The following is a 27,280-nucleotide window of genomic DNA, read 5'->3' as shown; positions in this document are numbered from 1 at the left end:
CTGAGACTCCAGTACTTTGGCCACCTCATGCGAAGAGTTGACTCATTGGAAAAGACCCTGATGCTGGGAGGGATTGGGGGCAGGAGGAGAAGGGGACAACAGAGGATGAGATGACTGGATGGCATCACTGACTTGATGGACTTGAGTCTGAGTGAACTCCGGGAGTTGGTGATGGACAGGGAGGCCTGGCGTGCTGCAATTCATGGGGTCGCAAAGAGTCGGACACGACTGAGCGACTCAACTGAACTGAACTGATTTTAATTAAAGGCTAATTACTTTACAATATTGTATTGGTTTTGCCATACATCAACATGAATCTGCCACAGGTTGCCTGTCAAGCTTTTCTTTTTTCCTTAGTTGTAATTTTATGATTTTATTTGTATTAATTTTATCTAAACTTCATTGTTGTTGCTATTTAGTCGCTAAGTCATGCCAGAGTTTTTGTGATCCTATGGACTGCAGTGTGCCAGACTTCCCTGTCCATTCTCTCCTTAAGTTTGCTCAAACTCAAGTTCGTTGAGTCAGTGATGCCATCCAACTATCTCATCCTCTGTGGCCTGCTGTGAACTGTCTGTGTATTCAGTCATGTTCAACCCTTTGTGATCCCATTGACTGTAGCTTGCCAGGCTTCTCTGTCCATGGGATTCCCAAGGCAAGAATATTGGAGTGGGCTGCCATTTCCTTCTCTAGAGAACATTCCCAACCCAGGGATTGAGCTCACTTCTCTTGTGTCTCCTGCATTGTCAAGCAGACTCTTTAATACTGGTGTCACCTGGGAAGCCCTAAAACCACACTGCTTTTTTAAAATAAACTTTTCAATTTGTAAAGGACACAGTATGCTCATTTATTAATTCTAATGATTTACTATTCCTCATCATTTCTCAAGGAAGAGTCGTGGATTTCATGACGCTGTGATGACATGTATTTGTCCAAGCAATAACAATCCATAAATCATGGAAATTGTGGCTACTTCTTGAGAGGACCGTAACTGAATAAAGTGATATGAGCAAAAGTGACCAAGTGACCCTGCTTCTAATAGCAATATACAACCCAAGTATATACCAATAATAGGATTAATAATCATAGTTACAGGTGGTATTAATGAGCCTCGAGAATAGAATGTTAAAGAAACAAAATACATTACAGGGGAAACTTTATTTAATCCTATTATATAAAATTTAAACACAGATGATATAGTTTTTGAAGAAGCTTATCAGTATTGATAGAACAGTTATCACTGGTGTGAACCACGAGAATTGTATCATCAGGAATAGTGTCAACCTGCTTTTTAAAAACACTGGTAATGTTGTTTTAAAGCAGTTCAAAAAAATTGTGCATAATCAATTTGCCATTAATAAACTTTTGTGTCTAATTGAAGTTACATTAAGCAATTAGAAAAACATGTAAAAGTCTAAAAAGAGCACATGGCAACTTGTAAAGTATCTGTTAATATGAGGTGTGCTCATTAAAAGAGATTGTGATTCAAGCCTACCTTTCAAATCACTCATTTATGTCATTATTCTTTCCTGCCACTTTTTTTTTCCTCCTGACTTCAATCAACCACCAAGCTCTTTATCATCTGAGTAATATAAATATTATGTGAAAAAAGGAAAAAATATCCAAGGTTTCCCATCTACAAGCTAGAGCTAGTAACTTATGTCTCAATTCTCTACCCTTAAAAGAAAACTTTCCTCAGACTAAAAATGTATGGAAAAATTGAATGAATGTCATAAAGTGCTTAGTAGAAAAATCAGTTAAGTAGTAAAACCAATTATCTCCATGTTCAACAAAGTTTGACATTGGCTTAGACACATTCTCACCTTGTTAGTTATATTACCTCTTTGTACGGGTCTGCGCGGTACATAATTTCACTGAGATTATTGGTTACTGGAAACAAAAATTATATATCTTGCATGTTTTCATATTTCCATAATTAACCAACATTTAACACACAATAGGCAACGTTACAGTTACTGATAAAATACTGAAAAGACAAAGTAATCAACTTTAGTTGAGGCATATCTTGAGACAGAATGGTTCCAAATCACTATAATACTATTTATTTCAACATAATTTTCACATGCATTATATTGTTTAACCCTCACAGAGAATCAATATTGCTACAATTTTATATACATGATACATCCATGAATGTGAATATATATCCATGTAAATGAAAATCTACCTCTCTTTTTAGATATTTTAAGCAGTAAATTATTAATCCATTTCCACTTAAATTCTGTATGTACTCCTGGAATCTGGAATTCATACCTGCTGTAAACTACATTTTTATTATAGCTCCCAGGAAGACAGAAACTACAGTTACAATTAAAAGGACTTCCTTCCTAGAGAGTCTCTATTTGCTATACTCACAGTAAGAAATGGGCTTCCCTTGTAGCTCAGACGGTAAAGAGTCTGCCTACAGTGCAGGATACCTGGGTTCAATCCCTGGGTTGGGAAGATCCCCTGGAGAAGGAAATGGCAACCCACTCCAGTATTCATGCCTGGAAAATCCCATGGACCAAGGAGCCCGGTGGGCTACAGTCCATGGGGTTGCAAAGAGTCGGACCCGACTGAGCGACTTCACTTCATGGTAAGAAGATAGAAACTTAAAGGTTATAGCCCTCTGAGGAACCCATTCCCTTGTCTTTAATTATAATAGTTTGTATTGTTTTTCATCTTCTCTCCTAGAACAAAGAAGCAGAATTAGTTTCTTTATTTTGAAAATACTTATTCAGGGCAGATAATTATGTCACTTTTCTTGAGTATTACTGTGAACCCCCTAAAAATTTCTCCTTCTTTTCACATAATAATGAGAGGAAAAATACAGAGTGTTTCCAGTGTAACTGTCACTGTTGAAAACATGTATATAAACTCACAGAACACTTATAAACATTGTTTTGCAGGTACCTTAACACAAATATTATGATCTCCATTTTTCTTCCAAGATGGGCTACTTAAGTACATTGTGCAAGGTTATAGAGCTAGAGAATATAAACAAGGTATTCCAATGAAATCTTCATTTTTTTTTCAGATCTTATTAAGATATAATTGAGAAATAAAAATTGCAAATATTTAAGGTATACAACCTGACGTTTTAATTTACGTATCCCTTATGAAATGATTACTACAATCAAGCAAGTTAAAATATCCATCAGTTCACATTTAAAGTGCTTTTGTGTGTTCAGAACACTTAAGATCTAACCTCTTAACAAATTTTAAATATACAGTAAGTTGTATAATCTTTGTCACTGTAAATCACCATGTGTATGCTTAATCGCTCAGTCATGTCTGACTCTTTGAGACCCCATGAACTGTAGACCGCTACGTTTCTCTGTCCCTGGGGATTCTTCTGGCAAGAATACTGGAGTTGGTTGCCATGCCCTCCTGCAAGGTATCTTCCCAACCCAGGAATTGAACCCAGGTCTCCCGTATTGCAGGCAGATTCTTTACTGTCTGAGCCAGGTAGCTCAGCTGGTACAGAATCCACCTGCAATGTAGGAAACCCCGGTTCAATGTCTGGGTCGGGAAGATTCCCTGCAGAAGGGATAGCTACTCACCCCAGTATTCTCCAGCTTTCTTTGTGGCTCAGAGGATTAAAGAATCCACTTGCAATTCAGGAGACCTGGGTTCCATCCCTGGACTGGAAAGACCCCCGGGAGGAGGACATGGCCACACATTCCAGTATTCTTGCCTGGAAAATCCCCATGGACAGAGGAGCCTGGAAGGCTACAGTCCATAGGGTCTCAAAGAATCAGACATGACTGAATAACACGGCACAGAATAAACTACCGTCATGTATGGATGTGAGAGTTGGACTGTGAAGAAAGCTGAGCCCCGAAGAATTGATGCTTTTGAAATGTGGTGTTGGAGAAGACTCTTGAGAGTCCCTTGGACTGCAAGGAGATCCAACCAGTCCATTATGAAGTAGATCAGCCCTGGGATTTCTTTGGAGGGAATGATGCTGAAGCTGAAACTCCAGTACTTTGACCACCTCATGCGAAGAGTTGACTCATTGGAAAAGACTCTGATGCTGGGAGGGATTGGGGGCAGGAGGAAAAGGGGACGACAGAGGATGAGATGGCTGGATGGCATCACTGACTCGATGGACGTGAGTCTGAGTGAACTCCGGGAGTTGATGATGGACAGGGAAGCCTGGTGTGCTGCGATTCATGGGGTCACAAAGAGTTGGACACGACTGAGCAACTGAACTGAACTGAACTGAACTGAATGACTAGTATTTTGGGTATCTTTTCACTGGCTTATTGGTCATTTATATATCTTCTTTGGAGAAACATCCATTCACATCCTTTGCCCATTTTTTATCAGTTTACTGAGTTGTAGAGTTTTTAAAATACATTCTGGATATTAAGTCCATATCAAATATATGGTTTATAAATATTCTTTTTTATCTCATATGTAGAGTTTTCACAATGATGATTGTGCCCTTTGGAGCACAGGAGTTTTAATTTTGGATGGAGTCCAGTTTACCTATTTTTATTTTGTTGAATCTTTTTTGAGAAATTATAGAATAATGAGTGACCCAGTGAAACACCAGACACTCCAGCCTCTGATCCCAGGTCTCTCTCTCTCTACCAACAATCCCACTGTGTGGCCCTCTGACATGCAATGTAACATCTGAAAGAGCATACCTTTGTATAATTAAAGTCAAGGGACTGAATTCTCTGTGGAGGTAAAGGATTTAAGGTCCATGATAGCATATGATGGCTCAGTCTTTTAAAATGTGGCCCTTTGGACCATCTGAATAGCTGCTGATAAATGTTTCTAGAAGAGACAGAAGGAAAGCCTGAAATAGAATCAGAATCAGAGAATGATTATCACTTTCCAGTTCAGAGATTCTAGGATTTATTAGGTGACTCACTACCTGTAAGTATAAATATAAAATGATCTTTTTTCTGAGACTCTGTTACCTTCCCTGTTGACCTTAAATGCTTTCCATGAAAAAATCAAGTAGCAAATGTGTGTGAAAAAAATCTTGGCACTCAGTAGATTATACAAATACAAACTTTTCTCATCCTTATTATTAAAGTTTGATGTATATTTCTATGTTTAGCATACTGTATACAGTTTTACACAATATCATGGAAGTATTATCATTTCCTTTCACATCCTGTCTCTCTTTCTCATTCATACTAAAAATAAGAGAGAAGAGAAAACAGAGAATTGCTCTCCTTAGTAAATTATCTTTCATTTATTAGACATTTATTGGATAAATATGATATACATATATATCTTCCAACTGTTAGAGACACACCTCAAAAGGCTTCATGAAATAATCATAAACCATGATATTTCAATATACTGCTTTGAAAGAGACTCATGAATGTTTAGTTATAAAAAATTCCCTAGACACCACATAGTACAACTTTTCAGTTTACAAATTATTGGAGAAAGTGATGTGAAACAGAAGGGAACCCCATTTCCTTGTTTATGTTCCAAATATCTCACAAAATATACCAGTTAGTAAAATTCTTGGAATTGGTGCCATCAAAGCAAAGAAGAATTCGATGAAGTTTGAGTTGTGAAACTGTACAGTCTGTGAGGCTTTCTTGGTGTCTCAGATGGTAAAGAATCTGCCTGCAATGTGGGAGACCTGGGTTCTATCCCTGGGTCAAAAAGATTCCCTAAAGAAGGGAATGGCTACACACTCCAGTATTCTTGCCTAGAGATTTCCATAGACAGAAGAGCCTGGTGGGTTACAGCCCATGGGGTCCCAGGGTCGGACATGACTGAGCACGTTCACTTTCACTTTTCTTGTGAACTTTTCTTGAAACTTGTAAGATGTGGGAATACGGAATATTTTGAAGTGCATGAATGGAAATCTTCAGTTTGGCAATATCAGAAAGTCTAGAGAATGCTTGACTCCAGTGTAGTTGTGCATTCTTCCAGAGCCCTATGAGTATCAGGGTCCATGATTTATGCTGTCTTTTCTTTTCCATATCCATTAGTATTTCAGAGTATCTAATCATCCAAGACTTTGAGCCATCAGTCTTGTTTTTCTCTTTTCCTTTATGTTATCAGCTCTTTTTTTTTTTAACCACTCATTTACTCATATGCCACTAAAAGTCTTCCATACATTTAATTTTTCTCTCATTAAGTCACTTCTTTTCTTTAAAGTGTGTGTGTGTGTGTGTGTGTGTGTGTTTCACCTCTCTGGGTCTTATTCTTCAATTCCCATTATAATTAGCATGAAAGAATATAGAAGTATGAAAAGTATGGAAGTATCTTGGATGTCAGAATTTTCCAATTTCATATTTAATAGTAACACTGAATCCAAATTTCAAATTAAGAGAATAAAGAAAGAAGTTAGTAGTTCTTTATGTTGACAACCTTGGGAATAAGACTATATTTATTCATTTATAGAGTTATTAAAATTTTGATATATATTTTGTTGTAGAAAGTTTGGATTCTCTCAACACATAGTCATCATCTAAATAGGTGAAAATACCTAACACACACTTGTTATACAAAGAAAAGAATTTTTGACCTAAGGAATTATTCCCCAATTTCAATATTCAGCATATCTAATTCTGTAAGCCTCTCTACTATGCTCAAATGTTAGAACAGGGAATGATTTTTTTTTTTTTTTGAAAACTGACATAACATTTTAATTCCATTAAAATAAAGCCATGGCATTTTAGTGCGCTGTTAACAGCAAAAATATCTCTGAGGATATTTCTACTGCCCAGCTCCTCTGTCCATGGGATTTCCTAGGCAAGAATACTGGTGTGGGTTGCCATTTCCTTCTCCAGGGGATCTTCCCTACCCAGGAATCAAACTCCAGTCTGCTGCATTGCAGGCAGATTCTTTACCAACTGAGCCACTAGGGAAGCCCTTTAAGTATAATTAATGAAAATTAATTTTGAATATCAATACATAAACAGGATATTTGCTAAGGAAAATTTTTGCAGCAAAAATATTTTGAAGAAATGTTCCCATCCTACATAAAATGTTGTAGAGGCATAAGCCTTATATCATTAAAAAATAGGTCATACAACAATTTTCAGGAACCTGCTATATCCTTGGAAATACACATTATTTGGTTTGATGTACACAGGGCTACAGTCCATGGGGCCTCAAAGAGTCAGACACAAATGAGGAACTGAGCACTTGTGCACAATAGTCACAATTAGGCTGTGGATTTTACATAGAAAAAGCTTGATGTGTCTCCATTTTTCATTCAAGTGTTAGAGAAAAAAAGTAAATAATTGGGTTTCTTTACATTTTAATAAAATTCTACAGAACCTATTTGAAAAATACTGCTTATTTAGAATTTTTTTAATGAAATGAAAGATAAATACTTTACACAAAAGATAAACATTCACCATGGTAAACAATCTAGGGTCAGTGGATCAGTGGATATTCAATATTAAAAAGCATGATATGAGTGAGACAAAACCTAGATTTTGTTTAAAGCTGAATTAAAAATAAGATGATAAGAAATTAAGAAAAAATAGATTACTTTATATCAAGGAGAAATAAAAGCATAATGGGAGTTTTGATGAATTAAGAAGTCTGTGAGGCTTAGTCTGAGATGGAAAAGTTAAAATGTACATTACTAAACCCTTCTCTGAATTAGCTATATAGATTCTCCTTTGAGGGTAATAGCATTGATCTTGACTTCCCAGGAGGCACAGTAATAAAGAATCTGCCTGCCAATGCAGGAGGTGTAAGAGATGCTGGTTCAATCGCTGCCACAGGAAGATTCCCCTAGAGTAGGAAATGGCAACAACAGAAAATGGCAACCACTCCAGTATTCTTGTCTGGAAAATAAAATGGACAGGGGAGCCTGGTGGGCTACAGTTCATGAAGTCGCAAAAAGTCGGGCAGGATTAAGTAACTGACCACAATATTGTTCCAACGCAATGTTTCACTGGGCTGGTACCACACATAAGAAGCAGGTAAAATGGTAGAAGGAATCAAGAGAAGAGGAATTCTGTAGTTAGGTGAGAACACAGTGGAGACATGTTAAGACAAAGAATACAACTGTCAATAGAGAATACTATGTGATCAAGGATATTTCATAAAATTTAGCAACAGACACCTGTAATTATTTTTCTCCTAGATTCTCTATTGACTGTGTACCTTTGAGTTAGTCAATAATATACATTTTTCTTTTCTGGGAAATAAGGAAAATAGTTATTGAAGTTGTTATTTGGGAAGTCTGGATGGGAAAATGACTAGAAAACAATGGACCAAATCACATAACTTATTGTGACCAAAGCGGAGGTAACTGAAGGTTGGTGAGTTCTTATACGTGCATACAATGCAGTGTGCACTTGAATACACTGACCTGGTATGCATTTGAAAACTAATAAACAAGTTTCTACCCATTCTGGATCTTGCAGATAACACAAATTATCCGGGATGATTTGGAGAAACCAGACCTTCAATTTGGACTTCATCCTGTTAGGAATCTTTGATTACAGACCCACACACATCTTCCTTTTCTGTCTGATCTTGGGCATCTTCACAATGGCCTTCATGGGAAACACTCTCATGGTTCTTCTTATCTACCTGGACACCCAGCTCCACACCCCTATGTATTTGCTGCTTAGCCAATTGTCCCTCATGGACCTCATGCTCATCTCTACTACTGTACCCAAGATGGCTTTTAACTACTTGTCTGGCAGGAAATCCATCTCTCTAGCAGGCTGTGGCATCCAGATATTCTTCTATGTTTCCCTACTTGGAGCTGAATGCTTCCTGTTGGCTGTCATGGCCTATGATCGCTATGTGGCTATATGCCACCCTCTTCGATATACCATCCTGATGAATCAGAAACGCTGTGTCTTCATGACTGTTGCTTCCTGGATCTTGGGCTCTCTTGATGGGATCATTGTGCTTGTAGCAGCCCTCTCATTCCCTTATTGCAGCTCCCTGGAAATTCATCACTTTTTCTGTGATGTTGCTGCCCTTTTACCTCTATCTTGTACAGACACCTCTGCATTTGAAAATTTGCTTTTTATTTGTTGTGTGGTGATGCTGGTCTTACCAGTCTCTGTGATTATTGGTTCCTATTCACGAGTTCTTCAAGCTGTCATCGGCATGGATTCCAAGGAAAGTCGCTGCAAGGCCTTCACCATCTGCTCCTCACATCTGTCTGTGGTTGGACTCTACTATGGAGCTGCCATGTTTATGTATATGAGACCAGCTTCTAATCACACACCGGACCAGGACAAGGTGGTATCAGCCTTTTATACCATCCTCACCCCGATGCTGAACCCTCTCATCTACAGTCTTCGAAACAAAGAGGTATCTAAAGGATTTCAGAAACTGTTGAGGAAAGGAAAATTAACTTTATACAGCATCTTTGAGTGTCCACTGTGATCAATGCTCCTTCCCGGAAACTTGAGTCCCTTGCATCATCTTATTCTTCCTGGTATATTATTCTCCCACTTTTATTTCCAATTTAAAATACCTTCATTTATAGTTTATATAAACATAACAGGTCAAGAAGACAGTTTAGATAACAGCATAGGCAGCTTCACCGCTGTCAATTTCTTTTATACCACTAGTTGTTAGACATAAGTACCTGATTTTAGGATGCCTGTCTTTTAACTCAGGTATAAGTCTGATGATTTTGCTTTATCCAAGACAAAAGGTTGGAGTTGAACCACTTAAATCTCTATTTAATAATTACTTACCTTAAATGAACTTGTCTTCATTTTAGCCCTATTTGAACCCATGTTTTGACTTTTATTCCTGACTCTTCCATACTTAATTCCAAAGAATTTAGAAATTGATAGTTAACATTGACAATTCTGTCAAATAAGTCATATGTCTAGATAAGCTAACAGGGACTTATACATTTTTTTTTTGCCTTTAAATAAAAAGTGAATATTTTAATGAGTCCACATAAAATATTTATTTGTTTAAGCTGCACAACCTTCATCTTTATTGTAATTGACTTTGTCACTCAACCTTATATTGATAACTAAAATCTATTTGAAGATACTAGAAAACTAACAAACAGTTTCGAGAATTGCTAATCATGATTTTGTACACAGCTGTAAAAAAATATTTCCTATAAATTATGCCACAAAACTGAAATTTTTTTCTCAGAGGAAACTTATGGTCTCTGAATGCCCATAACAGCTGTTTTAATGTTCTGTTGAGTACCCACACATTGATGCAACCAAAGAGTCATTAATTTTTTACAATTTACAAAGGTAAATAATCTACATCTTTAAAAACAATCCTTATATGCTCATGAGATTAACTTGATTTATGTATATATAACTGCAATCCAATTTTTATTATGCAATTTATTATTGCTCTATAAATGTTTTTTTTTAACTATTAGACTTTATACTTAAATGAGATGTTCCATGGGTTGTGATATGTTGCATCTCTTTTTAGAAAAATGACAATTTTTTAGATATGCAGAATATTCTATATATATATATATCTCAGGATTTTTTAAAATAAAATTCACATACAATGAAATTCAACACTTTAAAGTGCAGAGTTCAGTTATTTTTCAGTAGATTCACAGATAAATGCAATCATTATCATTATCATTATCTAATTCCAAAAGAACCCCCCAAAGTATGCTCATACCTATTATACCCATTAGCATTCATTCATCATTCCCTTCTCCCCCAACTGAAGGCAAGCATTATTTTTTGTCTATGTGGTTTTGCCTATTTAGGATGTAGCATATGTGGTCCACTGGAGAAGGGAATGGCAAACCACTTCAGTATTCTTGCCTTGAGAACCCCATGAACAGTATGAAAAGGCAAAATAATAGGATACTGAAAGAGGAACTCCTCAGGTCAGTAGGTGCCCAATATGCTACTGGAGATCAGTGGAGAAATAACTCCAGAAAGAATGAAGGGATGGAGCCAAAGCAAAAACAATATCCAGTTGTGGATGTGTCTGGTGATACAGGCAAGGTCCGATGCTGTAAAGAGCAATATTGCATAGGAACCTGGAATGCTAGGTCCATGAATCAAGGCAAATTGGAAGTGGTCAAACAGGAGATGGCAAGAGTGAACATCGACATTCTAGGAATCAGTGAACTAAAATGGACTGGAATGGGTGAATTTAACTCAGATGATCATTATATCTACTACTATGGGCAGGAATTCCTTAGAAGAAATGGAGTAGCCATCATGGTCAACAAAAGATCGGAAATTCATTACTTGGATGCAATCTCAAAAACGACAGAATGATCTCTGTTCGTTTCCAAGGTAAACCATTCAATATCACAGTAATCCAAGTATATGCCCCAACCAGTAACATTGAAGAAACTGAAGTTGAATGGTTCTCTGAAGACCCACAAGACCTTTTAGAACTAACACCAAAAAAATATGTCCTTTTCATTATAGGAGACTGGAAGGTAAAAGTAATAAGTCAAGAAACACCTGGAGTAACAGGCAAATTTGGCCTTGGAGTACAGAATGAAGCAGGGCAAAGGCTAATAGAGCATTGGTCATAGCAAACACCCTCTTCCAACAACACAAGAGAAGACTCTACACACGGACATCACCAGATGGTCAACACTGAAATCAAATTGATTATATTCTTTGCAGCCAAAGATGGAGAAGCTCTATACAGTCATAAAAACAAGACCAGAAGCTGACTGTGGCTCAGATCATGAGCTCCTTATTGCCAAATTCAGACTTAAATTGAAGAAAGTAGGGAAAACAAAGAGACCATTTAGGTATGACCTAAATCAAATCCCTTATGATTATACAGTGGAAGTGAGAAATAGATTTAAGGACCTAGATCTGATAGATAGAGTGCCTGATGAACTATGGACTGAGGTTCGTGACGTTGTACAGGAGACAGGGATCAAGACCGCCCCCATGGAAAAGAAATGCAAAAAAGCAAAATGGCTATCTGGGGAGGCCTTACAAATAGCTGTGAAAAGAAGAGAAGCAAAAAGCAAAGGAGAAAAGGAAAGATATAAGCATCTGAATGGGAGAAGGCAATGGCAACCCACTCCAGTACTCTTGCCTGGAAAATCCCATGGACAGAGGAGCCTGGTAGGCTGCAGTCCATGGGGTTTCGAAGAGTTGGACACGACTGAGCGACTTCACTTTCACTTTTCACTTTCCTGCATTGGAGAAGGAAATGGCACACCACTCCAGTGTTCTTGCCTGGAGAATCCCAGGGACGGGGGAGCCTGGTTGGCTGCCGTCTATGGGGTCTCACAGAGTCGGACACGACTGAAGCGACTTAGCAGCAGCAGCGGCGGCAAGCATCTGAATGCAGAGTTCCAAAGAATAGCAAGGAGAGATAAGAAAACCTTCCTCAGCAATCAATGCAAAGAAATAGAGGAAAATAACAGAATGGGAAAGACTAGAGATCTCTTCAAGAAAATTAGAAATATCAAGGGAATATTTCATGCAAAGATGGGCTCGATAAAGGACAGAAATTGGATGGACCTAACAGAAGCAGAAGATATTAAGAAGAGGTGGCAAGAATACACAGAAGAACTGTACAAAAAAGATCTTCACAACCAAGATAATCACGATGGTGTGATCACTGACCTAGAGACAGACATGCAGGAATGTGAAGTCAAGTGGGGCTTAGAAAGCATCACTATGAACAAAGCTAGTGAAGGTGATGGAATTCCAGTTGAGCTATTTCAAATCCTGGAAGATGATGCCTTGAAAGTGCTGCACTCAATATGCCAGCAAATTTGGAAAACTCAGCAGTGGCCACAGGACTGGAAAAGGTCAGTTTTCATTCCAATCCCAAAGAAAGGCAATGCCAAAGAATGCTCAAACTACCACACAATTGCACTCATCTCACATGCTAGTAAAGTAATGCTCAAAATTCTTCCAGTCAGGCTTCAGCAGTACGTAAACAGTGAACTTCCAGATGTTCAAGCTGGTTTTAGAAAAGGCAGTGGAACCAGAGATCAAATTTCCAACATCCACTGGATCATTGAAAAAGCAAGAGATTACCAGAAAAACATCTATTTCTGCTTTATTGACTATGCCAAAGCCTTTGACTGTGTGGATCACAATAAATTGTGGAAAATTCTGAAAGAGATGGGAATACAAGACCCCCTACCTGACTCTTGAAAAACCTATATGCAGGTCAGGAAGCAACAGTTAGAACTGGACATGGAACAACAGACTGGTTCCAAATAGGAAAAGGAGTACGTCAAGGCTGTATATTGTCACCCTGCTTATTTAACTTATATGCAGAGTACTTCATGAGAAACGCCGGGCTGGAAGAATCACAAGCTGGAATCAAGATTTGGGAGAAATATCAATAACCTCAGATATGCAGATGACACCACCCTTATGGCAGAAAGTGAAGAGGAACTCAAAAGCCTCTTGATGAAAGTGAAAGAGGACAGTGAAAAAGTTGGCTTAAACTTAGCATTCAGAAGACAAAGATCATGGCATCTTGTCCCATCACTTCATGGGAAATAGATGGTGAAACAGTGGAAAGTATCAGACTTTATTTTGGGGGGCTCCAAAATCACTGCAGATGGTGACTACAGCCATGAAATTAAAAGATGCTTACTCCTTAGAAGAAAAGTTATGACCAGCCTAGATAGCATATTGAATAGCAGAGACATTACTTTGCCAACAAAGGTTCGTCTAGTCAAGGCTATGGTTTTTCCAGTGGTCATGTATGGATGTGAGAGTTGGACTGTGAAGAAGGCTGAGTGCCAAAGAATTGATGCTTTTGAACTGTGATGTTGGAGAAGACTCTTGAGAGTCCCTTGGACTACACAAGGAGATCCAACCAGTCCATTCTGAAGGAGATCAGCCCTGGGATTTCTTTGGAAGGAATGATGCTAAAGCTGAAACTCCAGTACTTTGGCCACCTCATGCGAAGAGTTGACTCATTGGAAAAGACTCTGATGCTGGGAGGGATTGGGGCAGGAGGAAAAGGGGACGACAGAGGATGAGATAGCTGGATGGCATCACCGACACAATGGACATGAGTTTGAGTGAACTCCAGGAGTTGGTGATGGACAGGGAGGCCTGGCGTGCTGTGATTTATGGGGTCACAAAGAGTTAGACGTGACTGAGCAACAGAACTGAACTGACCTGATATAAATGAAATCTGCAAATGTGGTATTATTTCGTGACTATTTTCTCTCACTTACTATTATGTTTTCAAGATTCATGTTGAAGCACATATCAGTTCTTCATTACTTTATGTGAATGAATAATATTCTACTTAAGGTTATACCACACTTTGCTTATCCAATCAACAATTGATAGACATTTCAGAACTTTTGGAGAAGGAAATGGCAAAGAGCACTGGAGGAAGGAGCACTCCAGTACTCTTGCCTAGAAAATCCCATGGCTGGAGGAGCCTGGTGGGCTATAGTCCATGGGGTTGCAAAGAGTTGGACACGACTGAGCGACTTCACTTAAGGCTTAGAAAAGAAGATAAAGACCTCAAAGAAGATAAAGACCTCACCCTCAGGCCTCGAAAAAGAAGATAATGCACTCAAGGGCCCTTGCTGAACCACTTGACTTCAGGGATAACAATCGTGAAGTTTAAGCCTCACCCCAATACTCCGGACAGATTGCATCACTTTCCATCCCCTACCTGGACCTTTCCACCGCCTGTAATTGTCATCTCAGCTAAAGAATACCCAAAATGCCTGCCTGACTAAAAACCTCCGTTATCACTTCTGCAAACCTTCCCTTAAATATGAAGCCTCCCTGATCCCTCGCATGCTCAGCCCGGTCATTAGGCCAACTGTCACCCCTCTTTGCCTGAATAAAAGGTAACCTGTCTCCCTTGAGGTCATCTTCCTTTCTTCTTTGCCTCATCTCAAACCATTCCTTACAAAATTGGTTATAAATGTATTTTTGTTGTTGAGTTTTTAGGCTTCTTTTATATTCTGGATAATAGACTCTTATCAGATATATTTTGCAAATATTTTCTCTTTCAATGTGTTGTGTTTTCACTCTGTTAATAGCATCCTTAGAATTAGAATTTACAAATTTGTTTTATTTTGATGTAGTCCAAATTATTCAACATTTTCATGCTTAAGATTTTTGCATAATTTCTGGAAAATCATCATTTAATACAAAGTCAAAAGATCAACGTTTCCCTCTTGAGTTTTTTAGTTTTAGTTCTTATATCTATGTCATTGGTACCTTTGAAGGAATTTTTTGTGTATGGTGTGAGACAGGGCCAACTTTGTTATTTTGCTTTGCTATATCCAGCTGTCCCAGCACCATTTATTGAAGAGACACTGCTTTCTCCATTATTTTTATTTTTGGTATGTCTGTAGAAAATCAGTTGACCATAGATAGATATAATTACTCTTGAACTGTTAATTCTATTTCATGCATCTACATATTTATTCTTTCATTATTGCTGTACTGCCTTGATTACCATAGTTTCAATGTAAATGAAAACTCAGAAACTGTTGTTAGGTAATTAGAATAGGAAAAAGGAGTCCAGAATGATGGTGGCATTCCCTTCCTTCTTTTGACAAGGAAGGGAAAAGCCCATGAAAATAGAAAAAAGGAAGGTCCGAGGACCAGAGTAAGGACCTCGGGTAGAACAAACAGCACTCCTGGCCAGTCCAGTTTACATATGCCAGGCCCAGGGGGAGGAAAAACATATAAAAAGAGGAGCCAAAGGGCCAGGGGTCTCTCTCTCTACTCTTCGTGACTTTTGGGTTGGCATGCCCTCATGCCTTGAGGATATATTTTCCTTTATTTTCTAAATAAAACTGAACTGTAACACAAAGCTGTAATACTGTCCGAGAGCTGTGACACACCAAGGGCCTTAACGTCCATTGTTTCAAATTTTTGTTGTGATAAGACAAAACCGAGGAAATTACATATTCCCCTGATAGTGTGAATTCTCTTTGTTCTTGGTAACACTTGCTTAAGATATTCTAGGTATCTTGAAATACCATAAAATTTAGGATTAGCTTGACAATTCTGAAATAGAGCAGCTGGAACTTGTTTATAGAGATGGTATTGTATCTATAAATCAATTTGGGGGATGTTTCCAACTTAACAATAATATTCCTCTAATTGATTGACACAGAATGTCTTTGAATTTCTTTCTCAGTGTTTCTTTTTCTCAAAATTTTGCAAGCATAAAAATCTGTTATTTTGTTTAATTTATTAGTAAATATATTATTCTTTTTGATGGTATGACATATGAACTGTTTACTTAATTTTATTTTCTTATTGTTCATTGCTGGTATCACTCTATTACTTTTTTGACATTGAGGCAACTGTGCATCTTTTAAAATATTTTTCCTCTATGTGATTATTTCTTATTTTCTTTTAATGGCCTTTCTATATTTTAGTATTCATCTTTACAGAGATGATCTCATTTTGTTTATACAATTCGATATTGACTTTTCATTGTTTACTTCCAGATGTATGTTTTTACTGTTTGTGTCTATGGAATCACCAGACAAGCTCTTCTAGGGACTCTGTACTTGGGACAGCCTGAATTATCATGCTCTTTTTTTGCAGACATATTTATGGTTCTTCTGAAAGATATACTTTGAAGCATAATCCTCCAAGAAATCCAGTTCTATTAATTCATTCCCATCTCAAACTTTGCCTAATTTAATTTCATTGCCTATGGCTTCCCAGATGGTGCTAGTGATAGGCAACCTGCTTACCAATGCTGACTGAAGTGACTTAGGATACACACATGAAAACAAATATTACACTTGGGTATTTCTCTCTCTCCCTGGATATTATATAGTCAGGCAAAAACTCTGCAGTCAGAGACTTGTCTTCACAACTCAGCCTTCTCACTAGATATGTAACCATGGGCAAATTAGCATATTCTCTCTGCTTCAGTTTTTATGTCTGTTAAATGGGGTGAAAATTATAATAATGGGAAAATGGTGTGAATTATACGAGTGTATATTTTTGAGACACTCAGAACAGTCCCATGCACATTAGTACTTTGCAAGAATAAGAGTTTTAAAATCATTATGAGGCCTAAAATGTACTGATGTTTATGATTTTTAAGTGTGTACATTCATACACACAAACAGATATTCACCTATATACTACGTAAGCTGTGCTTTGTGCTGTGCTGTGTCATGTCCAACTCTTTGCGACCCTATGGACTGTAGCCTGCCATGACTACATGAGAATTGGAAATATATATGAAAAATATGAAATTATGTTTCTATCATTTTGCTTTCACAAGGGATAAAGTAATGATTTTAAAGCAATTTACTAAAGAAGAAATCTGAATCACTAATAAACATATAAAACAGCTACTCAAATCAGTAATGAAAATTCATATAATTATAAGAATGAGAAACCATTTCTTACAAATAGGTTTACAAAGTGTTTTTTTTTTTTCATTAAGCAATAGAAAATGATTTTGTGTGTGTGTGTTCATTTTTTTTTTAACTTTACGATATTGTATTGGTAGAAAATGATTTTTGAGGTTGTGATGAAAGAAAATGCTATTTCTGTTTATGTAGCTAATGAGAATGTAAAATAACTCAAGTATTCTTGCATGTGAATGGGCAGTATTTTTGAAAATTCATATATTTCCCTTCTAAAGACCTTATTCCTCTCCTACATTACTCCTGAGCAGAAACATCATTAACAAGATGGAGAATGACTTAAAAATTGAAGTTAATATTAAAAGAGTGAGACTATTCTATACATCAGTGTCTCTTTTGCTGTCTCATATACAGGGTTATTGTTACCATCTTTCTAAATTCCACATATATGCGTTAGTACACTGTATTGGTGTTTTTCTTTCTGGCTTACTTCACTCTGTATAATAGGCTCCAGTTTCATCCACCTCATTAGAACTGATTCAAATGTATTCTTTTTAATGGCTGAGGAATACTCCATTGTGTATATGTACCATAGCTTTCTTATCCATTCATCTGCTGATGGACATCTAGGTTGCTTCCATGTCCTGGCTATTATAAACAGTGCTGCGATGAACATTGGGGTACACGTGCCTCTTTCCCTTCTGGTTTCCTCAGTGTGTGTGCCCAGCAGTGGGATTGCTTATTCATAAGGCAGTTCTATTTCCAGTTTTTTAAGGAATCTCCACACTGTTCTCCATAGTGGCTGTACTAGTTTGCATTCCCACCAACAGTGTAAGACACTGATGTACAGAACAGTCTTATGGACTCTGTGGGAGAGGGAGAGGGTGGGAAGATTTGGGAGAATGGCATTGAAACATGTATAATATCATGTATGAAACAAGTCACCAGTCCAGGTTCAATGCATGATACTGGATGCTTGGGGCTGGTGCACTGGGACGACCCAGAGGGATGGTATGGGGAGGGAGGAGGGAGGAGGGTTCAGGATGGGGAACACATGTATACCTGTGCTGGATTCATTTTGATATATGGCAAAACCAATACAATATTGTAAAGTTTAAAAATAAAATAAAATTTAAATAAATAAATAATAAAAAAGTAAAATAAAAATAAATAAAAGAGTGATAGATTCATGGAGAGATAATAGTTCAGAATTGGACATGAAAATAAGATGAAAGAAGAATATCATAAAATTTATAATTAGCAAGCATTTGTTAGGATCTGGTATTCAGAAAAAAATATTGAGTGAAGATATATAGATGCAGTAATCATAATATTAATGAAAGAGTAAGAGAGCAAATAAAAATCTTAGGGAGTCATTATTTCATGGAAGAAAAATTAACTAATTATATAGTATCTAGAGACAGTAACAAGACAACCAGTACTAGAATCAAGAGAAGCTGACCACAAATGTCAAGTTTTCAAAAAAGGAATAAATTAAAATAATATTGATATCTCTAGTATAGGAATCTCAAGTCAAATGACTCCAAATCTCAAGTCAATTCACTCCACTTGTGAATCATCAAATTAAAAATAAATAGTGAATTTTAATAGTTTTACTTAGAGATAATAAAGCTTACAGCTCAATGAGTATTTACTCATTTTAAAATGAGGGACCCAAATGTTGTTTTGGAACTTATATAGTTAATAATGAAATAATTAGAAATTATGAAAGATTTTTTTAAAAGAGTGTGGATATAGAGTGATTAATATATGAATCAGTCAGAAAAAACAGGTAAAAAGAATTAAGGAATTTATATTATTAATCTAGAAAGTTTACTAATATAAATTCCTTAATTCTTTTTATCTGTTTTTTCTGACTGATTCATATATTAATCACTCTATATCCACACTGTGGCGGATTCATTTTGATATTTGGCAAAACTAATACAATTTTGTAAAGTTTAAAAATAAAATAAAATTTAAAAAAAAATCTAGAAAGTGACAAACTTTTATATTAATATTAAATATTAATAAGATTCACACTTTAAAGACAGAAAACTATTTTTATATGAGGCCATAGGAGAAAAAATGAGTGATCACATATATAACTGTAATTAAAGACAAGGGACTGGATAACCTGGAGGGATTTCAAATAGAAATCTCAGATGACAGCAAAATTTTATTAAATAGGTTTTCTCTAGAAATTTAAGCATTTTTATCGAGCAAGTAGTACCATGTCTTCTTAGGAACATTTGGAAGTGATAGCTTATGATGAATGGTGTTGGATTCGTGATCTCCAAAGACAAAGATTTAACTTCAGGACCAAGGACCAGGCTTGATCACTCAAGAGCTTTTGTATAGCAGGGTTTTATTAAGGTATAAAAAGGGGACAGAGAAAGCTTCTGATATAGACATTAGAAGGGGGATGGAGAGTGCCCCCTGCCAGTCTTTAGCAAGCTGTTTTATGTCTGTTAGAAAGCTATTAATCAGATAAGAGAGACCCCTCAAGGCTGACAGCGTTTCACCAGGCCCATCTCCTACAATATGCATTTTTGAGAGAGGATGGCACAAGGTGTGTCATCCCCCAGCCATAAAACAATTGATATGAATACTGGTTTGTTGAGCTATTAGCCCAAGGTTTAAGAAAAGAAAAAGTTAGTCTTAGGTGGAACCAGAGAAACCTCCTTTTAATTTTGCATGGAGAAGGAAAAAAAAATCTGGGACTAGTAATTTGTTTCCTCCTGCTACTTAAGGGAGAGATAAAAATTGTCTGATTCTTGCAGCCTATTTCCTCAGTTTGGAGACCCCTGGCCTTCCTGCCTGTTACCTCTCAGAAGGTAAGTCTGAGGGAGATGATAATTATTTCCAAAATATCTCAGTATTTCTGGAGTACAGCAGGATGGAGCTATATTTTATTCAAAAGCTATATATTAAAATAAGCTAAGATGATTACTTTCTATAGAGATTAGCGTTGCAGGAAGGGGGACCCCCTTCAGGGCCCAAAACTGGGCTCTTGTCTAACACTCAGAAATGAATTGTCCGAGGAGACACATGAGCTATCAAAGCAAGAGATTGTATTGGGAAAGAGTGCCCAAGCAGAGAGCAGTAGGGTAAGGGAACCCAAGGCAAACTGCTCTGCCACATGGCTCACAGTCTCGGGTTTTATGGTGATGGGATTAGTTTCCAGGTTGTCTTTAGCCAATCATTCTGACTCAGAGTCCTTCCTGGTGGTACACACCTTGTTTAGCCAAGTTGAATGCCAGCGAGAAGGATGCTGGGAGGTGGTCTGACATGTGGTGTCTCCTTTTGGCTCTTTTGGTTGGTAGTGGCTTATTAGTTCGGAGAAGGCAATGGCACCCCACTCCAGTACTCTTGCCTGGAAAATCCCATGGACAGAGGAGCCTGGTAGGCTGCAGTCCATGGGGTCGCGAAGAGTCGGACACAACTGAGCGACTTCACTTTCACTTTTCACTTTCATGCATTGGAGGAGGTAATTCTATGTTCCTTACCAGGACCTCCTGTCATAAAACAACTCATACAGGTGATTTCTATGGTGCCTGGCCCGGGTGGGTAGTTTCAGTCAATGTGCTTCTCCTAACATTAGTACAAAAGTCATAAAATAATGGATAATTATGCTGTGCTTTAAATCAGATTTTCTGTCCAATAAAATGCACAATTTTAGTTAATTTGGCAGAACCACACAAAATTTTTTTTTCCCCAAAGCCAAAAACCAAAATACCAGTTACTGCTCTGCATTACACCCAGAGGAGAGAAAACGCATGCAAAGACATAGAAAGAAAGCCAATGCTTTCAATAATGAAGTAAGAGATAAGAAAAGAGAAAAAAAAAATAGATGTATAAACAGACATTAAAAAATACTCTGCTGTGAAGCCAAAGAATCCCCTGAATGAATCTGGCTAAGGGAATTGAAAAGATAGAATAGTCTAAAGTATGGGTAAACTCTCTTCCCTCCTATAGTATTTATTTGTTTAAAAATACTTATATAGTTATGGGTATTAAATATATATATATATATATTTAAAACTATATCCCAGGTAATATCCATACTTTGTAAACATGATTTCATTTAGTCTTAATAAACCCTACAATATAGATATAAAAAAATGTCAAATTTTACAGAGTAGAAAATAAAGCTTAGAAAAATTAACTAAGATCACACAGATAAAATGATTTGTTCCAGGTGTTTGAACTGTGCTATTGCACTCTAGTCTGCTTCTCCAGAAAAATGACCTGTACCAGGATATTTCATGGATATACCTTATCTTAATGGATAGAGTTAGTAATGGTCATATTAGTGAGAAATTTTGTCTACTACAATTGACTATTATAAGCAACATGTACTATTAGATATACTTCTGATTAACAGTTTCTCAATCCCTTCTCTTCACCTGGTATTTGATTAATCCTATCTCATATCTAAACATACATGCTTTCTTCCACACTTTGGTAGAAAGAATTTTTATTTATATCCTAGAGTGGTATGCTAAATTCCATAGAAAAACATAACAGAAAATCTCATTGATTTCCCAGAAATTCATGAGTCTTCAGATGGCTCATAATGACTCTTGACTTCTGAAGGGATAATCCACACTACATATCTGAGTTGGCTGTTTGCTGAAATTATATGCTTTTTGAGAAATCACTTGTATTTTAATTATGGAACAAATATGCCTGTTAACTATGTGATTTCTTTATCCAAATCACTCAAGCTAAAAATAAGTCTAATATCTCTTATCTAAAATTTTTAAAAAATGATTCTCTGAGAAATAAATTTTCCTATATGTGCTGTGCTAAGTTGCTTCAGTCATGTCCAGCTCTTTGTGACTTCATGGACTATAGCCTGCCAAGCTCCTCTATCCATGGGATTCCCTTGTCTACACATTTTTTAAAAATGATACTCAGAGAAATAAAATTTGCTATATATATAGACATTATAGTAATGGTGATCTAGGCTAAAAATCCTTGATATTTCCATAACAAAATATGGGAGATTTCTCACATGTTGTATTCTCCACAGTGAATATATTCATCATGGCATGGGAGAATCATACTTTAAACTCTAACTTCATCTTGCTGGGAATCTTTGATCACAGTCCCACCCACATCTTCCTCTTCTCTCTGGTCTTGGGCATCTTCACAGTGGCCTTCATGGGAAACACTATCATGGTTCTCCTCATCTACCTGGATACTCAGCTCCACACTCCCATGTACTTGCTCCTCAGCCAACTATCCCTCATGGACCTCATGCTTATTTGTACCACTGTACCCAAGATGACTTTCAACTACTTGTCTGGAAAGAAGTCCATCTCTCTGGCTGGGTGTGGAACCCAGATATTCTTATATGTGTCCCTGCTTGGAGCTGAATGCTTCCTGTTGGCTGCAATGGCCTACGATCGGTATGTTGCCATTTGCCACCCATTACGATACTCAATTCTCATGAGTCAGAAAATCTGTTGTCTCATGGCTGTTTCTTCTTGGGTTGTTGGTTCTTTTGATGGCATAATTGTTATTGCAGTTGCATTGTCCTTCCCATATTGTGGTTCCAGGGAAATACCCCACTTTTTCTGTGATGTCCCTGCCCTTCTCACTCTCTCATGCACTAAGACATTGTTGTTTGAAAGGTTAATGTTTATTTGCTGTGTAATTATGCTTCTTTTCCCTGTAGCAGTCATTATTGCTTCCTATGTCCGTGTTATTATGTCTGTCATTCGCATGGGATCTGGAGAGGGTCGCCGAAAAGCTTTTGCTACCTGTTCTTCCCACCTCATGGTGGTGGGAATGTATTATGGAGCTGCCATGTTCATATATATGCGGCCTGTGTCTGACCGATCCCCTACCCAGGACAAGATGGTATCAGCCTTCTACACCATCCTCACTCCCATGCTGAATCCCCTCATCTACAGCCTCCGAAACAAGGAAGTGGCCAGAGCATTCATGAAGGTGTTAGGGAAGGACAAGTCTGGAGAATAAATTGCCTAATTAACTTTTTTTTTGCAGTTTTGTTTTATGTTTAAATTTATTTATTTAACCAATGTAATTTAGCACTCAATATTTACTCATCTTTTTACCAAAAAAATTATGAACAAACACACAAGTTTTAGAAAGTTAAAAAAAAAAAAACTGCATGCTTGTTTGTTCCAATATTATATTTCTTTCATTATAGAAAATTCAAAGTATGACCATGAGTAAATATGTACTGCAAGCTAATATGCACAACTATATACTTATTTTATAAGATACCACTTAAGAAATTAGAGGTATTTACCCAACATGAAATTAACACATAATTCTATAATTAATTAGAACACTGATAAATTTTTTGTGTTGTTTTTTATCTTTTTTTAACATATAATGGCTTTGTCTTTATCAAACCAAAGAATTTTCCTGAATCCAAATTGGTACCTTGGATTAATTGACTTGTTAAATTGAATGACTGAGTTAATTATGTACAAGTTTAAATATGTATTTATAAGATTATTATAAAATTAGCACACTTTTATGAGAAAGACATAAAAAGGAATAGATTTATGATTAGGTTTATTAAACCTATCTTATAATGGACTCTTCCCTTCTTCAGGATTTTGGAGAATTGGGGACCTTCCATTTATTTTCTTTTTTTTACTGGCATTAGCCTAATATATGGGAAATTGAAATGTGAATATGAATCCCTGATGCCTGGATTTTTTACACCTAGATATCTTAATCCTTATATGTGTTGGGCACAGTAATTTCATGAAAAATGTTCAATTTTATAAATAGAAAACTGTAAGTTGCCCAAATTCTGATATTTTTCTATAAATCACATGTGTGACATCACTGTAGGTATTCTTGTAACTATATTTAAATGAAAATTCAAACCTGGAGATTCATGTGTGTTTATGAGGAACAACCAATATGTCTTAATATGAATTTTTACTGTTCTTTTAAAACTTTGCTCTAACATCCACCTTGCATTAGGTTTCCTTTGTTACATAACAAATTTGCACAACTTAGGATTTCTAAATAATAATTATTTATTGAAAGTGAAGTGAAAGTGAAAGTCACTCAGTAGTGTCCAAATCTTTGTGATCCCATGGCCTATACAGTACATGGAATTTTCAAGGCCAGAATACTGGAGTGGGCAGCCTTTCCCTTCTCCAGGGAATCTTCCTGACCCAGGAATTGAAATGGGGTCTCCTGCATTGCAGGCGGATTCTTTACCAACTGAGCTATCAGAGGAGCCCAATTATTTATTATGTCATAGGATGTGTGGGTAGAGATTCTGGCATAGCTAAGCTAGGTGTCGTACTTCAGGTATCACAAGGGAGCAGTCCAGACTCTGGCTGGGGCTGCAGTTTCATGTGAAGCCCAGCATCATCTTCTAAACTCATGTAGTTGTTGAAATAATTCATTTCTTTGCACATAACTATTTCATGTCAGCCTATTTCTTCAAGGCCAGCATAAGAGTCTCTCTGACCTCAGTGAAAGTCTGTCTTCTTTTAAAGGTCTACCAAGTGATTAAGTAAAGCCAACTCAGGATAATCTCCCTTAGATTACTTACAATTAACTGATGTTGGATTTTAATTATGTCTGCACAGTTGCTTTACTCTTACCTTGTAGGTTAACTTAATTACAGAAGCAACTTCAAGGGATACAGATCATGGGGAAAGTTTAGGAGTCTACTTACTACATACCCAGAGATAATTTACAGATTCTTTTCTCTAAAAGATATAAAAATATTTCAATAACTTTTTCTGACAGTGATATGAGAAACATTTATAATGTACTAATATATGACTGGAATGCAGCTTTTAAAAATTGTTTTATAAGTCTCTGAGTTCATAGATATGTGGTAAGGGCAAATGTCCAGGAGTAGGAAAGTTATCATGTATTGAGCCTGATAAATAATTCATAATAACCATTTTAAGGAAAACCATTGTGCTGCAAGAGAACACAGACAACAAAACAAAATCAGAAACAATGGATGAAAAAAATGAGAAGTTCAACAAAGACAGAAAGCAACAGTGAAAAAAATACATAGAAACTCTGGAGCTAAAGAAGGTAATAACTGAACTAAAAACTTAATAGAGTGTTTCTATTGCAGATATAATAAAACAGAAAAAGACTCAGTGAACTCAAGGACAGACATTTTAAAATTATACAGTCATAGGAACAATGACAAGAGCGAAAAAGAATGAAAAACCCTGTTTCATTTAAGACATATCATTGACTGAAATAAAGCATTTTGGAAATGTCAGAAAGAGTAAAGAAAGAGAAAAGAACACGATGCTTACTTAAAGAAGTAATGCTGTATGTCTCAGGGAACTCAAACAGGGGTTCTTTATCAACCTAGAGGGGTGGGATGATTAAGGAGATAGGAGGGAGACTCAACAGGGAGGGGACATATGTATACCTATGGCTGATTCATGTTCAGCTTTGACAGAAAACAACAAAATTCTGTAAAGTGATTATCCTTCAATTAAAAAATAAGCAAATTAAAAAAAAGAAGTAGAACTAGAAAATTTCACATTTCTGAGAAGGGAAATGAACATCTAGATTCATGAAGTCCAATGAACTGCAAATAAGCAGATTATCAAGGGATGTTCACGAAGACAGATTAGAGTCAAACCATCCAAAATTAAAGGCAAAGATACTATTTTGAAAATTGCCAGGCTTCCCTGGTGACTCAGTGGTAAAAAACACACCTGTCAATGCAGGAGACATGGGTTCGATCCTTGGTCCATGAAAACCCCACATGCCATGGAGCAATTAAGCCTGTGCCCCACAACTATTAAGCCTGTGCTTTAGAGCCCAGGACCTGAAACTACTGAGTCCAATTACCACAACTATTGAAGCCCACATTCTCTAGAGCCTGTGCTCAGCAACAAGAGAAGCCAGCACAACAAGAAGCTTGCACACTGCAATTAGAGACTAGCCCCATCTCACTGTAACTAGAGAAAAGCCTGCATAGCAGTGAAGACCCAGCATAGCCAAAAATAAAATAAATAAATAATAAAAGAAAATCATAAGAGAAAAGCAACTTGTCATGTACCACCATCAGGCTATCAATGGCAGTCTAGAAAAACATTGCAGGCTAAGACAACATGGGATGACATATTTAAAGTACTCAAAGAACAACCACAACATGGTACCCACTGACAAAGAATACTAACTGAAGCTGTATTTCAGAAATGAAGGAGAAAAAACTTCCCAAACAGAAACTGAGAGTATCCAACACCACTACAAAGCTGCCCAACATGAAATGCTAGAGGCAGTTATTAAAGTTCACTAAATAGTAGCATGAAAACATGACATTATAGAACTTACTGTCAGGGAGAGAATAGACTAATTTTTTTTTTTCACAGTTCATATGAAATTTATTTTTTTTCAACATCCTTTTAATTAATTTTATTATTTTTTGGTCAGCCTTAGACTAAAATTTTAAGCCTGCTTTTTCACTTCCCTTTTTCACCCCTATCAAGAGGCTCTTTAGTTCCTCTTCACTTTCTGCCATTAGAGTGGCATCATCTGCATATCTGAGATGGCTGATGTTTCTCCTGGCAATCTTGAAGAATTAAATCAGTCATCAAAAAAAAACTCATACAGAAAAAAGCCCGAGCCTGGATAAATCCCTGGTAAATTCTATGAAGCATTTAATGAAAATTTAACATGAATCTTTCTGAAAATCTTCCCCCAAAATTGAAGAACAAAAATACACCCAAACTTACTTTATGATGCCAATATAACTGTGATACCAACGCTAGGCAAGAACTCTAAAAGAAAAGAAAGTTACAGGCCAATATTGGGCTTCCCTGATGGCTCAGTAGTAAAGAATCTACCTGCCAATGCAGGAGATGCGAGTTCAGTCCCTGGGTTAGGAAGATCCTCAGGAGAAGGAAATGGCAAGCCTGGGAAATCCCCTGGACAGAGGAGCCTGGCGGGCTATAGCCCATGGGGTTGCGAAAGAGTTAGACATGACTGAGCAACTAAACAACAACAACAGCAACAGCATTCCTTTGATAGTAAATGCAAAATTCC

At 36.9% G+C, this 27,280-nt stretch overlaps 2 protein-coding genes across 3 annotated transcripts; both read left to right on the top strand.

Annotated features, from left to right (window-relative positions):
• Nucleotides 1–8,240: 8,240 nt before the first annotated feature.
• LOC102397906 (olfactory receptor 2M4-like) lies at nucleotides 8,241–9,338 on the top strand. Its single transcript, XM_006068977.3, is given in 2 exon segments — nucleotides 8,241–9,304; nucleotides 9,307–9,338. Coding segments are annotated over 2 exon segments (948 nt in total). The 5' UTR covers nucleotides 8,241–8,388.
• A 12,956-nt stretch (nucleotides 9,339–22,294) lies between these two features.
• LOC102395352 (olfactory receptor 2M3-like) lies at nucleotides 22,295–26,812 on the top strand. Of its 2 annotated transcripts, XM_025294195.2 has the most exons (2): nucleotides 22,295–23,213; nucleotides 26,790–26,812. In XM_025294195.2, exons 1-2 carry the CDS (start codon nucleotides 22,295–22,297, stop codon nucleotides 26,810–26,812), a joined length of 942 nt encoding a protein of 313 aa, XP_025149980.2. The 2 variants fall into 2 exon arrangements, with proteins under 2 accessions (XP_025149980.2, XP_025149981.2); XM_025294196.2 differs by lacking the exon at nucleotides 26,790–26,812 and having other exon boundaries at nucleotides 22,295–23,233.
• Nucleotides 26,813–27,280: the final 468 nt, after the last annotated feature.

This window comes from Bubalus bubalis, chromosome 9, assembly GCF_019923935.1.
Source record: "Bubalus bubalis isolate 160015118507 breed Murrah chromosome 9, NDDB_SH_1, whole genome shotgun sequence".
Classification (NCBI taxonomy): Eukaryota; Metazoa; Chordata; class Mammalia; order Artiodactyla; family Bovidae; genus Bubalus; species Bubalus bubalis.
The sequence above is the reverse complement of the archived record's forward strand: the minus strand, read 5'-3'. Positions and strand labels throughout refer to the sequence as shown.